A 17,807-nucleotide genomic window follows, 5' to 3' on the forward strand; every position below is an offset into this window, starting at 1 on the left:
TAATGCACCATGATACCCATGTGTATGTGCGGGTGCGGGTGTCCCCCAAAGGGACTGAGCCATGAGGTCGATGAAGTGCGGAATTGAATCCACTTGATGCCAACAAGTGCATTTAAGTCCACAAATGACTGCAAACGAGCGTCGTCGTCCGCGATGTCTCAAGCAACACCATTACAACATCTCATCTATGGCTGAGTCATCGCCATCGTTATTGACACTGACAGTGATACTCGCACGGTGATGCAAGGTCTACCTTCAACCACTCGTCGCGGCACTTGCACCGCTGCGGCGCATGAATGAATGAGGAGAAAAGGCGTTTAAAAACGCTCGACCGATCGCGCTGCTCCAGCCGTGCGCGCAGTTCCGTTGTTGTCCATGTTGATGACTTGTCCCACTGACAATTAACATTTTCGTGCCATCAATGCGCATGAATTGGCACAAATTTACCAAATTATTCTTTGCTGTCATCGCGTGCAATAACAGCAACAACATGCGCTGCGTTAAGGAGCATGATCATCAAATGATGGAGGGCATTTTTTTTTTTTGGAAAGGGTATGAGCCAAGTCAAAATGATTGCGTTGCATCGCTGAGGAAAACGTGATTCGGCTTAAATTTTCAGCTAAATAAGATGCCATACTTATTGCAACCAAATTGCCGGTAATAATGTTGCACTCGGACTGGGTGAAGTGCAAGCGATCGAGCTCGTCTTAAATGCTCAAGAAAACAGACTTACGCTCGCCACACCTGAAATATTCATCATTCATCGATTGGGTTGAGTGTATGGGCAGATGAAGGGCTTATGTTGATCAAACATCAGTACTTAAATATGTATGTATGTACATAGAGAACAGCATTTTGCAGGGTAGCCTGCCAGTGATGATCGGTTGAATTCCTTCACATGTGTGTGTCTTCAACTCCATTTCCAATTCGACAAACTGGCTGGTGAAGTCGTCAAGTGCTCTGTGCGTACACCACACACGCGCTTATTTCTCAAGTAGTACACTCTTGCTTTCCCATTCTTATTAGTTTTCATTCATTATGATTTTTTTTTATTTGGTTTCGAGTGTTGCGGAAGAATTGCCTTCGTCACTTTGTTCAAGGTACCTATTTGCAGCAATGAGTGATGACGCAGAAGAGTTTACAAGAGTTTACTTCCTCGCCTTAATGATCATCAAACTGATATTCTTCAACAACTCGTTACTCTGCTCCCACGACTCGACGGAAGGGAATGATGAGACGCCCAAAGATCTCTTCTCTGAGCGGTTGGAGCGCATTTTACTTCGAGGTTAATCTAAAAAGATATAAACCTCTAATTAACCTCACGCCTCTGTGTAGCAAAAAAATTTCATCCATCAAAGCAATGAAAGCTCAACGCCGAAAAGCTGCAATCTCAACCGACGGCCAATGCATTCGCCCCTCTACTCTAACACCTGCCCTCAGAGAGCACTCTTCAACATAACGACATATGCGGGCAGTGGCATCACATTTCCCGCTCAGCGAGCCCGAAAGTACACCTGTTACGACGAGGAATGTCACGAAGCTGTAGAGAAAAGATTGCCATGCTGCGATCGGGCGCAATGCGAGATATGTGGGACCGATATACGGAGTTGAAGAGGAAAGCGAGACGTAATTGCCGCAAGAGCGAAGAGAGATACCGAAATGCGTATGTAATTCCGAAGAGCTTGGAATGCTGGCCGACAGGAAAAACTTCCGATAATTTTACCGCAAAGTTAGGCGCAGTCAAGGCTACGCGGATGACATTGTGATTACTGCTAGAGCAAAATTCGCGAGTACTCTCTGCGACTTCGTTCGAAGAGGACTTAATCTTAATCCGTTTTACAGGAAGATAATTCTCAAGGGGATGAGGAACTTAGCTTTGGATGGAGTCGCGGGTAATATCATCACAAAAGTGAAGTATGTGAGTCTTATGCTGGACCCCAAACTCCTGTGGAGGACTCATGTTGAGGCGGTCACCTCCAAGGCTACGAGAGCGCTAATGGTTTGCAAACGTCTAGCCGGCAAATGTTGTGATGCACTTCAAGGATTCTAAGTCGGCTTGGGTATCTAGGTATCATTCTGGCAACGGTAAGGCAGTCCCTCCCCAAAACCCAACGTCTGGTGTGCGTTTGCATCACAGGGTGGTAATTCATTAATTCGGTCACTGCTTTTTACAGTTAAACTGTGGGTAAAGCGAACTCTCTTAAATTACGCGAGAGAGGAGTTTGATAACGGTAAGGTCTTATCTTCTAGGGACAAGGCTATTTGAGGATATGCATAGCATAGTAGTTTTAGAAAGAAGATTTAGGGTTAATATATACAACAAGGCGACCTGGAGGAACAAATTTAGGTGAGCACACTATAGTGGTACTGCCGTTATACACCGGGGGGTGTTGGAGCAGGCGTATATGGACTAGACTGAAGGTTTCTTCGTTTACGGGTAATTTTAAGCTAAGAGGCCACATGCATCTCCGCCAAAGAGACATCAATGCATCTCCTATGTCGGCGGATTCGCGTATCGGCTTAAAAAAAAATAAGAGCACTTCGATTGATCGGGAACCAGCATTAACACCGAAAATAACGTCTGGCTCGAAATCCTACGCAGAATCAGTCCGCTGGCTCCAGCTCGGAAGAAGTTGTAAACACCAGGCGGAGAGGGGCTTGCCTTTACATCGCATTACCATTTTGCGTTAGATGGAGCAGAAAAATAACGGCTGGGGTGCTTTATTGGTTAAGTCAGAATGGCTTAGGCAGCTCCAGCGCCAAACAAGAATATTAAAGTTTCAGTCTATGTAGTGTGCGTCTAAACCTACACCGTTAAAATAACAAAAAAAAAAATTGCTTTTTTTTTATATTTTAATTTGTTTATTAATTTTGTGTATTTTACGTGGTTCGTACATAAATCGTTCTATTTCGCCTTCACGATCACAATTTAGAAATCTCTTCCAAATAGATTCAAGGCATTAGTTGCGTTGCAGATGCTTCACGATTTGCAGGTTTTTACAGGAAGCCGTTCCAGGTGACCACCTTCCATTAGGTTTATTAATGGAGAAAACAGCTGTTCCTGCAAATCCTGTAAAACCTACAAATCGTGAAACATCTGGAACGCTACTATTCCTAGACGCGCTTTTACCGCATAAGCATTAAAATACTGTAAAGTAGAAACAAGAAAAAGCTAAATACAGCAATATAGGAAAAAAATATATGCAATTTGTAGCATAAGCGTATGCTAAGTGCGAACAAAAGTATTTACGAACAAGGAATGCTGTAGCGCAGTGCAGTGAATTAATATAAAAAGCGCTCAGCATTTTGCACAAAACGTATTTCCCTTTTACAACTTCCTAACGATTACACACTACGATTTTACATATTTTAGACGCCCATACAAATTTACGTTGGTATTTGAGTGCTTATACATACATATGCATGTGTTACAGAGTTAATAATATATTTTCGCATAAAAGTATAAATTTATATTAAGATTACATAAATGATATACATACGTATGTATATAATACAATATTTGTAAATAAATATCTACCGCCAAAAAGTAATTTACATATACATAAGTATATCAGAAAGTACATTTCACAATTTATTTGCCTTTTTATCTTTTGGTCATCATATCGAAATTTGCACTTTACAGATTTACTACATATGTATATCGACCCCTTTGCGGAAAATTATCATATGTTACATTTTTTTATGAAATTCACTTTTTGATGCAACTTTGTTTTACAACCCATAACGCATCACCTGTTCAAATATTACGGCTTGAATCCCAACAGCTACCCCAAAAATTGACTGTAAGTTTTATATGTATTTATTTCTTGTGTGCGAAATTATCATATGGGCTAAGAAACTAGAATGTAGAGAAAAAATACAAAAAACATTTTCAGGTAAAATTTGGTTTTTGTAACATACGATAATTTTGCGCAAAAGGGTCGATATGCAAAATAAGAATCCCAACCCATTTCTAAACCGGAGAACATATATTATTCATATTTTGCACAGATGGCGAACTAACAATGGGCATGTATTTTTATCACTTACATTTCTGTTTTAATAAGCCATCATAAAATTTTATTGTTTTAGAACTTTTTAAAAAGTGCTTGCTTTCAAATATCACCTCAACAATTGAATATACCACCTCAGTATTGCGATTGAACTTCGCAGACTACATAAAACTGTACAACTTAGCAGCAACATATGGATGAATGCGAAGAAAAAACATTGCCATCAAAAAAATACTTTCTAATGCACGCAATAATTATTGTTTGAATTCGAATACAAGAATCATTATGATAATGAATAATACCACTGAAAGGATGCCAACCAAAATAAGCTTCTTCCTACGCACTTGATTCTAAAACGAGAAACAGAGTCGAATCATTTATGAACGAGATTAATAAAGAGAATATTTCTACTTAAGCGCAAATAATCCACTCACTTTATATGAACTGGCTTTACGCAGATTATCAGCACCCTGTGACACAAACACACTTGTCTGCTCCACGGACGATTCAATCGAATCAACAGTTAGACCTTGTTCGTACACCATGGCGCCGAGCTTCTTGTAGATTTCATTCACACCAACTATATTTTCCTGTAGCATAATAAATGTTTGTTAGGATTTAATTTTTCGTTGAATAAACTCTTTTTTTTTGATTTACCTCCAGTTCACGTATTTGACGTTCCTGTTCTTCAAGCGCTTGTAAATCGATTTCTTCTTGCATTTGTGTTTGTTGTTGTGATTGATTTGATCTGCGACTGAAAAAGTTATCCTCGAAGAAGGAGCCACTATTGTTGCTGCCACTGGTACCACCACTGCCACTGCTGTTGTTCGTGCCCGGTGGTTTGCTAATGTTGTAACTGTGCGCACGCGCTTGTCGAACAGCATTTTTCTCGATATCGACTGTTTTGCGTTGAACGGCCTTAGAAAGTTGAAATTGAAATTACATGATTATAAAATTTAAACAAAAAAAATTAATTTTTTAATAGTGATTTTAAAAGTAAAGCTTAAAGGCGAGACCTCGGACGAGGTTTAATATTTCATGTAATTAAAGGGTGCATTCCAAAACGTCAAAATGCAAAGAATCAGTAGATTGTTATGTTAAATGTGCGCAACCACGATTAGATGTTAGTTGTTTACTTCTTGTGCCGTTTAGAAATAAAAAAGACTGATGCTTTTTATATTTTGACGTTTTGGAATACACCTAAAAAATCATCATACCTGGACCTTAGCCACCAAATGACTGGTTTTATATTTTGAGGTGGCTAAGGATCACTTGATTGCATTATACTAATAAGAAAATAGTTGCTTACAACGATTCACTGGGTTTTGCAACAAAAAAAAATCTGTTAAAATGCACAATGCCAAAGTCCGGTACATTTTGTAATATCTCAAAGTAATGAATTAATTTATTAGTCAAAGTATTAGAACGCAAACAACAAAAGACACAATAAAGATACCATAGGATCACTCTAAAACAGATAGCGAATGAGTAATGGCTACAAAAAAAAAAAATGATAAGAAATCATATAATGAAATGAAAATGAAAACATGTAATTTTTAAGCGAAAAACAAAACCGACTTCAATGCTCATATAAAAATTTAGGACTATCGTCAATTTCTTCATAATCCAATGATCGCATTTAAACTAAATTAGTATGGGACCACCTGTGAGGTAAAACATTTCCTTTAAAAAAAAATTTAATATAGAAATCAGTTAACGTGGTCCAAAGTTATGCGGAACATACATATGTACATAAAAATAAAATATTCCGACAAATTGATAACCTTCTCCTTTTTGTTAAGTCGGTTAATAAAAGCAATCGAAGCAGATTTTATTTTTCATGCATACTTATTTATCGTTACCCTAATATAGAAAGTCCCCATTTTACATTTCTGTTTCTTACAGCATAACAAAGTTTAATGTTTTTTGTAGCGAATTCAATTTTTTAATGAAGAATATAACTTATTTTATGCTGCATTAATTGTTTTTAAATTATGTTATGTTTAGTGGGTAGTCTAACGATTTTTTCTTATTTTTCAAAGATAAATTTTGATATGTTGATCAAAAGAAAGGTCCTACTTTGTACTTTTGAGGAAAACCTACTAAATATTTATAATCATATTTTGAGTGGAATGCTTACCTGAAATGCGGTTAAAGCAGCGGTGAACTCATCTACCAGCCGATCGCGTTGTATTTTCAAATGACGTTCCTTGCACTTATCCACCTCTTTCAATTGATTATTTGTGTCCGAAACCAATTGATGCGTATAGGTCATTATTTGATGTCTGAAAAGAAAATACATATACATATTGTGGGCATACAATGTCAAGTAATCGTCTTACAGCTGTTTCTTCAAATCAGGCGAATCCTGTGGCGTATTGAACTGGTTAACCATGCGTTGCATAGTGGACACTGCAAATGGCAATTTTTTTTATAGGTATGACGCATTTTTATTAAACAATGAAGCTTACCATTTTGTAAAATTTTTTGTATGCTTGTCGCGATGGTTTGCGCAAGACGTTGGAAATCATTTTCACTGAAGCCGCCCGTGGGCCCTACTCCAGCACCATGGCCACCGCCACTGATGCCATTCTCCATATGCTGCAGATCCATGCTCTCGTAGGTAGACACTGTGGTTGATTATTGGTTGATCACCAACAAACTGAAATATATAGGTACCTATGCAGATTTTGACTAAAAGAAGGGAGTGGTAGAGCAAAGTTTGCCCTCGTCCTCGAAGACTACACTCACTGCTCGTTGATGTCGACTGGTACAGCTATTTAAAGAATGTATTAACTAAGAACGCACTTTATTCGGCCTATTTACACACCTTTCTTTGTTTCAAAATTCGATTATTGGCTGAGTTCTCCCCTATTACCAGTTACGTCGCTAATTTTCAATGTATATTTGCTTGTTTGGTGTCACACAACTGCTGGCACTGCGCTAATGCTTTTTGGCCTTTTCTTTTTCCTACCAACTTTCCCTTAATCGACGTCAAAAACGATTCAACTTATTGATTAGCACAAACAGTTTTGCAGTACGGGCTTCTTGGTGATTTTGCTTTTTGTATTTTTACATTTATTACAATTTTCAACAGCTTTTAATAATTAGTGCACTTTTTCAATTTTTCCCAGATGACAAATCTTTTTTACTTGTTTTGCAAAAAAATTGGTCAACTGCGTACTGTCAATTTTAGCCAGAGATGCCATTTCCCCTTAAGACGTTTTATTTCGACATGTTTTTTTGAAGAAAAGAAGGTTTGATTAATTTGGTTATTTGCCTGATACGATACTTATATCTGTATGTAAGTTTATGTATATTTTTGCTGCAAATATATGTAGGAAAGATTGTGAAAGCACCTCAGAATCAAATAGCTACAGATTTATTGCCAAAACACACGGAATCAAAAGGCATTAACGTCATTAATCCCACTATTTAAAAACTGGTTTTCTTGGGTATTAATTTGCTTTTTAGAAATGGCAATGCTCTCCCTCGCGAATTTATCTCTCTCTTTGTTTTCAACTGTCAAAGTGACGCACGAAATGCCACAGATTTTTTTTCTTTTCTCGATAAAAGAAAATTGAGTGCGTTGAACAAGAAAGGTGTGGTTGAAAAAACGTAAATTTTACTATTAGATTAATGCGTTAGCTTGTAAAACTTGTTAAAAATCTTTCGGAAAGTGTTAATATTATATATTAGAGCATCAGCATAATGGCAGGACGTCTACCGGCTTGTGTGATCGATGTTGGCACAGGGTGAGTGAGCGAAGATTCGCTGTAGAAAAGGAGGTCGCTGGTTCATTGATCACTGTGTGTACGTGTTGGTGTACAAGCGGCCCCCACTATTGCAGAGTAACCTGCAAAACTATGCACCAAGAATGCACCTTATTAGAAAGAAAATATTTTTGAGTTATTTGCCAATTTACAGCTATACAAAATTGGGCTATGCGGGCAACAAAGAACCACAATTCATCATTCCCTCAGCAATTGCCATTAAGGAGACGGCACGAGTGGGTGACACCAATACGCGACGTATTACAAAAGGTGTCGAAGATTTGGATTTCTTTATTGGCGATGAAGCATTCGATGCTACTGGCTATTCGGTGAAGGCAAGTATAAAGCTAATAGAGTAAATTGATTTAGTAATGCAGTGACTAATGATGACTAATCGAACAATACAAGATAACATAAAAGGATTTAATGGAGAACAACATAAATTTAAAAAAAATTTAATATACTTTTAGTACCCGGTACGTCATGGATTGGTGGAAGACTGGGACTTGATGGAACGTTTTCTTGAGCAGTGTATTTTTAAGTATCTGCGCGCCGAACCCGAAGACCATCACTTCCTTCTAACTGAACCGCCACTGAATACGCCAGAAAATCGCGAATATACCGCTGAGATTATGTTTGAAACATTTAATGTTCCTGGTCTCTACATAGCTGTGCAGGTTCGTGAATTGCATATTCAATGTTGGCGCGCGTATATGAATAGTTTTTCTTTATTTTAGGCTGTGCTTGCCTTGGCCGCCAGTTGGGCTGCCAGACCGGTGGAAGGCCGCACACTAACAGGCATTGTTGTAGATAGCGGCGATGGTGTAACACACGTTATACCCGTGGTATGTATTTGAAAATAGTTGAATAATGCTGCTGAAATATACTATTTGTTGTGGCTTATCTTATCTGGAAAAATACATATTGATTAAGCCATCAACCCAGTTTGGTGTTTATATGGATTTTGTTTGCATAGAAAAGCGTTGCAAACAATTACATATATATGTATATATATATTTTTTTTTGATTTGGATGTTTTTACACAGTTGCATAATTTTAAAACCGCCATATATTAACAAGTTTTGACTATTTATTTTCATATTATTTAATTTCAGTTATTTTCTTATAAAAACTTAGTTCATTCTTTAACAAACACCATACTAATCCATATTCCAAACTTTGTACAAAAATTATAAAAATTCACCGAATTTTCAGCGTTGTTGACGATATCACTCATTTTCTTCAAATATGTATGTTCGAAAATCTTTTTATATGGAAGAAAATGAAAAACACCATCAACAAAAAAATTGCCAAAAATTAACGGTATTTTGTAGCCACATGAAACTCACACTTCATTATAATAAAATTGCATGTGCTATAAAACTGCATACGCAAAACTTCCAAAAATTAAAAAAAAAAAGTGTAAAATTTTGGTGAAAATTCGCTGAATTTGTACAACTTTGGTGTTTGTTATAGAATTAACTATATTTTTATTTGAAAATAATTGAAATTAAAAAATATGAAAATAAATAGTCAAAACTTGGTAATAAGTGGCGGTCCTAAAATTATGCAACTGAGTGTACGTATATTTTTATTAATAAATAACTGTTGGTTATATATTTATTAGGCCGAAGGCTACGTAATTGGATCTTGCATCAAACATATACCCATTGCCGGCCGCAATATAACCTCATTCATACAAAGTTTATTGCGTGAACGTGAAGTTGGCATACCGCCAGAGCAAAGTTTAGAAACTGCCAAAGCAATCAAAGAGAAGCACTGCTATATTTGTCCAGACATCGCCAAAGAATTTGCCAAATATGACACGGAGCCGGGCAAATGGATACGCAACTATACAGGTACTAATGCGGTGACCAAGCAACCATTCAGTGTTGATGTAGGCTACGAACGCTTCTTAGGTAAGTTGTCATTTAACGTTTCTTGGGTAAAAGAGATTTGTATGCATACGTATTTATGTTTTTAGGACCTGAGATTTTCTTCCATCCTGAATTTTCAAACCCCGATTTCACCATTCCACTATCGGAAATCGTAGACAACGTAATACAGAATTGTCCGATTGATGTACGACGACCTCTTTACAATAATATAGTTTTGAGTGGCGGTTCGACTATGTTTAAAGATTTCGGTCGTCGTTTGCAACGTGACATCAAACGATCAGTTGATACTCGTCTACGGATCAGCGAAAACTTATCAGAAGGCCGCATTAAGGTATGTGTTGGTTTGAAGAATTGTATAAAATTATTATGTTAATATTATATTTTACCGCTGTAGCCAAAACCAATTGATGTACAAGTCATTACACATCATATGCAGCGATATGCCGTGTGGTTTGGAGGCAGCATGTTGGCATCCACGGTATTTTCATTAATTGCTAATTTATCGTTAGATTACTTTTGACCAAATTACATTTTTTTTCTTTCTCCCAGCCTGAGTTTTATCAAGTGTGCCACACAAAGGCCGCCTATGAGGAATATGGACCGGGAATTTGTCGCCACAATCCTGTTTTTGGCACCATGACATAATCATATACCACCACACTGTGCACACAGAATTGTTTTTCACCTCTACCTATCACTCAATTTCAATTCCTTTTAAATTTTGTTGTATGCAATAGTAGAAATAGTTCAAGTCATGTGCGGAAACAGATATCAAACAAAAACAGATACAAGATGGCGTAACGCACACATAACTTTTGTTGAAAGACGCTTGTTTTCTTAATATGTATAACAAAATTTACCTATGTTAAGCTGCTAAGTTATAATGTCAGTCGTTTTATGTTATATTTAAAGTCAATAACTAATGATAAATTTGCATTTTTTTTTTTGGTATTATAATTAAAGAGTCTTATTATGCTTATTATAGCGGCAAAGAAGTAATTATTTTAAATGTTGTCAACGCTTTTATTGCAGGGTTGGCATTTTTATACACACATATACCATACAACCATATGTAGGCATTTACGATGCAAAGCTTGTTGTAAGTGATGCAGTAGTGAGTGATAGCAAATTTTCACTGAGGTATAACATAATATAAGTATGTATTCTAATTGTTTTTTGTAACATTATCAACCGATTGCATTACTTATGCAAACTCTATTTACGCGCTTCTAATATACTATATCTCTATTATTAATGTAAATTTCTTTTTTATGTTCAGTAATTAAAGTGAGACAGTATAGCAAAAAAGTATATACCTAACTATTTAACATTTTGGCCAATTACAATTAAATTGAAACGATGAATAAAACGTGCGATTGCACAGACAAATTATTGTGCGGAGAATGTGATTCTTTATGAGAATTCAATAAAATCAATGTGAATATAATTAAAAAACAAAATGTTCGTTTCATCAATTTTTATAAAGAAATAATTCTGGAGAAAAGGCTTTGAAGTACCATCTGAGAAGGAGCTGCCTTTAAACAGAGACTCTCAACGACACGCATACATATACAAACACTGTTGCACACTCACTGGTTTGCTAAACAAGGCTTCAAGAAATCTATCAGTGTCTAGTATTGTTGCAAATTTTTCATACACTTAGCTCTAACCTAACCTTTCTTAAACTTCGAACGTAATCTTAAGCAAATACACCACACGAAAGCCAAGTAATTTTTGCAACAATTTTAAATTTATTTGTCTGCCTCTGTTAAGTGAAATTTGAGAAACGAGGTGTTAAAAGAATAAAGTTTAATAAAACATGCATATAATAAAAGCAGAGTCCAATAAATAAAACAAACCAATTACCTTATTAATATACATCCCTGTAAAAATAAACAACTGATCAGATGCCCTAGGCCTATGCAAAATAGTAGGCAAACGCTTATTTTGTTTTGGCTGGCAAAGTTTGGTCGGTTCGGCCGTCAAACATCCGAGCTCACAAACCGAACGAAACTGAAGCACACATTATTAAAGATTTGAAAAATAATTTCTAAATAAAACATGCTTTGTTTGGATACCAGTATTTATTTGATAGAAATTTTATATACTTTCAAGTTTTCGCGTTTATGTATATCATAAATCTCCTTAATTTTTATCGCAAAGATGAAATGTACCTCAAATATAGGTGTATGTAAATATTTTTTGAAAGCGTAACAGTCTAATAAATTGGTGGTGAAGACGTTGAGATAAAAGAACGCATATTTTTTGCGAGTTTATAGTTTTGATGATATATTTTTTAACAATAATTCATTTATTTTTCTATTTATGTAAATACATTTTGAAAAGACAATAATTTATGCAAGTATGCATGTATATAAAGGTCTGTGTGCCTTGGTATATACTTATTTGTGTGTTTACTTATCAAGCAAAAAATCAACCACATCCAGTTTTTTACTTCTTTTTCGTTCCTTTTACTATTAAAATTTTATATCCTCTAGATTCATAATGTAAATATGCATGTATTTATAAAAAGCAGATTTCGCTTATTCTTTTTTTAACAAATTTGGAATTAGATTTCTATGTTTATGTATATGTATGTAAAGCAAGTTCCGAATGGATATTTTATTTCGACGGTCGTTTGTTCTGTGTTCTAAAGAATTGTTCTTCGCTTGAAAAGATGATTAATAGAATTTGAGAAATATTTTTGGTCGAAATCAAAAATTGAATTGGCCTCTTTGACACAAAGGAATTGATTTAAAGAAGAAACTGTTCAGCGCGTTGATTCAATTAAGGTAATCACTAGTGTCTTCTTCTGAGCTGCCATTGTCCTCGCCATCAGCAGTCTGCATGGGTTCCACAATACGAAAATTCTGAAGAAAATCACGCATGGCATCCACAATGTTTGTCAGCGATTGTGTGAGTTCACGATACGAGGCACCGCCTTCGGTGTCACCAGCAGCATCTAAAAATCAATTAATTTACTAAAATGTTTGATAAAAAGAAAAAAATAGACGCTCGCACGCCCTTACCTTCGGCTGCAGCGTTTTCTAAATTTGCATTTAAAGCTTGAAGATGACGATCCACTTGCGCTACTTCATCATCGTCGTGAGCCGCATTGACTGGTGGTGCAGGCAGAGCGTTTGCTCGTGCTACCCCAGCTTCGACAGCAGCATTTGGTTGCTGTTCACCACCGCGATTATTTAAGTTAAATGACGGCATTAGTGATTCAAAGAACATAAAAACCGATCGATTTGGTCCTGTTGTTGGGCTACTGGAGGAGGATTTTCTACATTTAAATATAAATAAATTAAGCGGGATTAAATTTGTCAAACATATTTTAAATATTTTCGTTTTGTATATACCGCTCATAGCAATTGACTGAGTCCACTGGTGGCAATGGATCGTACATCATTAATGGATCCTTCTCCTTGGCAAGGAACGGCGCTAGAGGCACTTTCTCCTTGTAATCAGAAAGTATCACATGACGCAATATGGGACGTGGTGGCGATACATAACGCACAGCACGTTTCTGATTATAATCGGTAATGACTTCATCCTTTTGATCTACTAGATCCAAAACCAAATTGACATTGCGTTCCAACCAAGGCAGCATGTTATTTTGTCGCCAAACAACTTTAGCACGGCAAATGTACAACGACACCAGTTGATGTAGCGAGGGAGATTGACTGTAATTGCGAAGATAAATAATATGATTTAGGGCGTATTCAAAATACAGCATTGTTTCTTTAGCATAAACTTACCTGCCAGATATAGAGTTGTTAAAATACGACGAAGCTTGTACACGCTTGTCAGTCTGAACAGATAGCTCATCCAGCAGAGGGCGCAATACACCGGGAAACATTAAGAGTGCATACTGCAAAGCCTTATCCGACTTTTCACATTCTACAATTTGGATATTTAATAGAAGAATAACCTTTCCTTAGCATTAAAGTAACACTCACCTCCCATTTGGCAAAACAATGCCAAGGCATAAGAGTACGCCATATTTGGCAATTGGGATAGATTACGCACGGCATCATATTCTTCATAAAATTTAATAAGCCATGCATACTGTTTGCTGCGCAACGCATAATAATCAATGATCAGCACAATGGCCAAGGGATCTACTTCCGGATTTAAGCTCAGTATCAATTTGGAAAGCTCGAATGCAGTGCGACAACAAGCGCGTGCTTCCAAGTACTGAGCATGCTTAAATAGCGTAATAAAGAATGACCTATTTTCTTGACGGCGGTAATCCAGACGACAGTTACCCGACGTCAAGCTAAAGCTCGGATGCAATGATGACTCTAGCACAAGTACGGCGCGCTCAATAAGTTCGGCTGCTAAGCTGTAATTCTCCGTGATTTTGCCTGTTAACCAGAAAAAATTAAAATCACAAATAGCAAATAATATGTATAAGTGCCCAATGAACTTACACAATTCGCTTAGCTGTATTAGAGAATCGACGTGATAGGGACATCGTCTTATCAAACTGATAAAGAAATCGGAATCAGTACGTTCAACTGCTTGTAAAAACAAATTCTGCACGCTCTGATAGTATTGGCTGTGCTCGAAAGCAAACCATTGAATTTTTCCCGACTGACGGAAATTGTTGGTACTGCTGCTGCTACCTGCCAATTGCTCTGGCAGCTGCACTGGCTTCATTGTTATGATGTTCTTGGTTATCGGCGGCCATGATTCCTTGGCAGTTACCATGTATGTGGTTTTAAGTGTCAACTTTTGACGACCCCGTTTATTCCTTTGATCAAGAAAGAAACAAAACCATCAAATTTCGAATGCGAATCGTTGATGCTGAATACTCACTCAATTTTAACGACTCTTTTGCCAAACGTACGGCGCAATTCATTTTGTGGATTCAAGTGTTTCAATTCGACTGTCAGTAATGATTTATCGATCTCTATGCGCGGCGGATTGAGCTTTTGATTTTGATTTGTGGCGTTATGTACCTTCCCGATAAGGGAATCGATATCGCTTAGATATTTGTCAGTGAGCTGGTAAAATTTAAAGAAAATTTATTCGGTTGCGAAATTCTTTTTTATGCAAAATTCTTTTCAGAACTTTATAGGTATATTCAACATACATATAGCCTGCAACAACAAAAGTACATATGTACCTTACTACCAACATTTGAGCACACTCACTGAATTATTTGACCCAGTCCAAACCCGCTTTGCACACGTTGCACAACAAAACAGTTTACTTTCCCGGCCAACCAATACTCCACCCACACTATTAATGGCTTTCACTCATTCAAAAATTCCACTCACCTCATTATCCTCGCTGCTGATGTGGTTGCCGGTATACTTTGTTTTCTTCTTGCGCTTCTTTTTCTTCTTTTGTTTGGCTGCACCTTTTCCACCAGTTCCACTTGGCAGATTTGCCGCCGTTGATGCATGCTCGGTTTCGTTGTCATCCTCCTTCACTTCGCTCTCGGAGAGACTTTGCTGATTCAACTGGTGCGACGAAGGTGGCAATTTTTTTTTTGTTGTATTCGAAAGTTTGTGTAAATGATATGCAAGGAAGCGAAAGATATAGGATGACAAAAAAGTTTATTTCATTCGATTCATGATTTGATTCGATGAAACTAACGCGATACCACTTAGGTCAAATGAATTTGTGAATATGTATGTATGTATAAATGCATGTATGCATGTAGTAACCCCTATTAAAAGTCACCCTCTCCCTATTTGTGGCAACGTTTTCCGTTGCTTTTGACTAGCATTAGTGGCTATTGGAAATTGATGTCAATTGTCTGTATGCATGCTTGGCCATTATTCCCCATTAGGAGAGTTGGAAAATGAAATCTCTTTCTTGCATAAATAATGATCAAGGCCTTATTAAATAACTGTTTGTGAATCTACTCACCAGGTCAAAAGGATTTAAATGTTTTCCGCGAGCTGTATCCAATTCATCATCATCGTCGCTTAGTTGGTCATCATCGATGTCATCTTTAGCGTCAATTATTGAATTCTTTTCGGTGCCACCTTGCAGTTTCTTTAGAGCACGAGAAGACATCTTCGAGAACTTGAACTGCTTCAATAACTGCTATTCACACCACGATGACGTCTTCACATTTGACTTGGCCTATTTTGTTTAGCCTCAGTTGTTTGCATACGTATTTATCAAAATTATTAAAAGTTTAATTAGTTCACTTACTTTGGACGCAACTCGTCGCTTGTATGCTAGCAAACAATGGATACCAAATTTTAGTGTTTTGATTTCGGGAGCTTAGATAAAAATCAATATTCTCCAATAAATCGTTTCCTGACAAAAAACAAAAAAAGAATGGAAAATTACGTGAAAGAAATGTCAAAAACAGCGCGAATGAAGGGGCAAAAAAAAACGTCAAACTTGCTGGAAATTTTTCTGGGATGAACTACCGGAAATCATTGGAATGCACTACCGGAAGTACAAAAACGTCAAACTTGCTGGAAATTTTTCTGGAATGCACTACCGGAAGTACAGGGTGATAAACACGGGCTCTCCCCCTATACTTCCGGTAGTGCATTTGGTCCCTAACCGATATTTCATCCCATAAGACTGCTTTTACACAGTTCAAGTATTGAATTCAATTCTGCTCGCAAGTGGAAGAGGTGGGGAGAAGAAAAGGGACGAGTACACATGCGCCTGTTCCGTCAAGTCGTTTCAACTTTCTTGCTTTGCTTTTGGCATTTTCGTTGCTTCCCATTTAAAGAACCAAAAACTTGAGTTCAACAGAATTGAAATGTGTAAAAGCAAATAGAAAACACAAAAGAGAATGATCAAGACTTGATTCAAGTACTCGAATCATGTAAATCGGGTGTAATAATACCATTTTCGTTGCCCTTTCATTGACGTTTGCTGTCGCAGAGAACGATAAATACAGAGAAGCTGCAATAGGCCGGGAAATTTTATTTTGTAATAGAGCAGAAACGCGCTAGAAGTTCACCACCCAGCTTAAATTTTTAACCAAGGCGAATTTATATAAGGTGGTGTTGTTTCATCAGCTGTGATTAGCGTTTGATTGTCAAAATTTTGTATTTCGTTAGTGTTCACAACGAAATGACTTTTGATAGTTATTTTAATGGCTCTTTCATTGAATTTTATGGGACCCCTTTTTTCTGTATTACACAAAATTTTCTGACAAAAATTTTGGAAAATGTTATTTTCATAAAAAATGCAGATGTCTAACAATTAATAAATCTAAATTTACGAAGATTTTGTAACCCATATTTTGGTCAACAATTTGTAAATTCTTCATTAAAAAATTATAAACACACAAAGAGACAAACGTGTAAAAATGTTTGTACATATAGGTACCTACATGCATTTTTTCGTAAACAAATGCATATGCCCGCGGCTGTTCTTTTTTGGCTAGGTTTGTATTTTTATGAATTTCAAACGATATTTAATAGAATGTACACCTTATCCCATTGCCACCTGTTCCATGGAATTTAATATAAAAAGTGGTTACATACGCTCACTCTTTGTTTTTTTTTTTTAATATTCACAAGGTTTTGCAAGCTATATTTTTTGTTATTTTTTGTATAAAAATATGGTTCATGCTATAAACAAACCGTATAAATCAAAGTTTCTGTTAATTTTGCGCGGCTCTGAGGTCACACTATTAAAAAGTGGTGGACTTCTAAAGCAATCTATGCTAAAAATTTAAGGTGGTGAACTTCTGGCGCGTTTCTGCTCTATTACAGAAAATAAAATTTCCCGGCCGCAGCTTCTCTGTATATAACATCTCTGCCATTCTAAACATTGACAAATTATCTTATAATTATATCCACGGATATATAATATAATATTATATTATATATCTTATATTGTTTATCTTGAAATGGACAGGTCGGTTGCAGTGATGTCGTTTCCTTAAAAACATGTGTTATAAAACATAAAACGTGGTACAACATTCGCGTATTAATATGAATTTATATCCCTAATAAGTTACACAAAGCGTAAATATCTACAGCATTTATAAAACACTATCAGTTAAAATTATGTATCATCGATTAAAATTTTATTTCAAAACAAACTCTTGAGATAAAAGAATTATTTCAATTACCGGTAACAACTGATGCCTACAACTAATTTTATAGTAGATCTGGGTGTAAGAT

The 17,807-nt window shown here is 36.5% G+C and overlaps 3 protein-coding genes across 7 annotated transcripts; 1 reads left to right on the forward strand and 2 right to left on the reverse strand.

Moving 5' to 3' along the window:
• Positions 1–4,245: 4,245 nt before the first annotated feature.
• On the reverse strand, positions 4,246–7,178 carry LOC118754541 (syntaxin-7-like). Of its 3 annotated transcripts, none has more exons than XM_036489416.1 (8): positions 6,844–7,178; positions 6,765–6,789; positions 6,485–6,675; positions 6,356–6,425; positions 6,154–6,298; positions 4,671–4,931; positions 4,448–4,603; positions 4,246–4,363 (listed from the first exon to the last, which is right to left on the reverse strand). In XM_036489416.1, the coding sequence occupies exons 3-8, from the start codon at positions 6,624–6,626 to the stop codon at positions 4,268–4,270; spliced, it is 870 nt and encodes a 289-aa protein (XP_036345309.1). In that variant the 5' UTR covers positions 6,627–6,675; positions 6,765–6,789; positions 6,844–7,178; the 3' UTR covers positions 4,246–4,267. The 3 variants fall into 3 exon arrangements, with proteins under 3 accessions (XP_036345309.1, XP_036345310.1, XP_036345308.1); XM_036489417.1 differs by having other exon boundaries at positions 6,485–6,643; positions 6,693–6,789; XM_036489415.1 differs by having other exon boundaries at positions 6,485–6,789.
• A 391-nt stretch (positions 7,179–7,569) lies between these two features.
• On the forward strand, positions 7,570–10,676 carry LOC118754542 (actin-related protein 3). Its single transcript, XM_036489418.1, has 8 exons — positions 7,570–7,768; positions 7,941–8,121; positions 8,257–8,463; positions 8,524–8,631; positions 9,414–9,705; positions 9,771–10,015; positions 10,079–10,162; positions 10,234–10,676. The coding sequence occupies exons 1-8, from the start codon at positions 7,725–7,727 to the stop codon at positions 10,327–10,329; spliced, it is 1,257 nt and encodes a 418-aa protein (XP_036345311.1). The 5' UTR covers positions 7,570–7,724; the 3' UTR covers positions 10,330–10,676.
• A 1,328-nt stretch (positions 10,677–12,004) lies between these two features.
• LOC118754539 (transcription factor 25-like) lies at positions 12,005–16,015 on the reverse strand. 3 transcript variants are annotated; one of them, XM_036489412.1, is made up of 10 exons: positions 15,862–16,015; positions 15,571–15,789; positions 14,973–15,158; positions 14,509–14,696; positions 14,121–14,443; positions 13,647–14,054; positions 13,446–13,587; positions 13,047–13,370; positions 12,714–12,970; positions 12,005–12,646 (listed from the first exon to the last, which is right to left on the reverse strand). In XM_036489412.1, the coding sequence occupies exons 2-10, from the start codon at positions 15,718–15,720 to the stop codon at positions 12,468–12,470; spliced, it is 2,157 nt and encodes a 718-aa protein (XP_036345305.1). In that variant the 5' UTR covers positions 15,721–15,789; positions 15,862–16,015; the 3' UTR covers positions 12,005–12,467. The 3 variants fall into 3 exon arrangements, with proteins under 3 accessions (XP_036345305.1, XP_036345306.1, XP_036345307.1); XM_036489413.1 differs by having other exon boundaries at positions 15,571–15,803; XM_036489414.1 differs by lacking the exon at positions 14,973–15,158.
• Between the last annotated feature and the right edge of the window lie 1,792 nt (positions 16,016–17,807).

The sequence above is a fragment of the Rhagoletis pomonella genome, unplaced genomic scaffold, assembly GCF_013731165.1.
Source record: "Rhagoletis pomonella isolate Grant_MI unplaced genomic scaffold, Rhpom_1.0 Rhpom_scaffold_04100, whole genome shotgun sequence".
Classification (NCBI taxonomy): Eukaryota; Metazoa; Arthropoda; class Insecta; order Diptera; family Tephritidae; genus Rhagoletis; species Rhagoletis pomonella.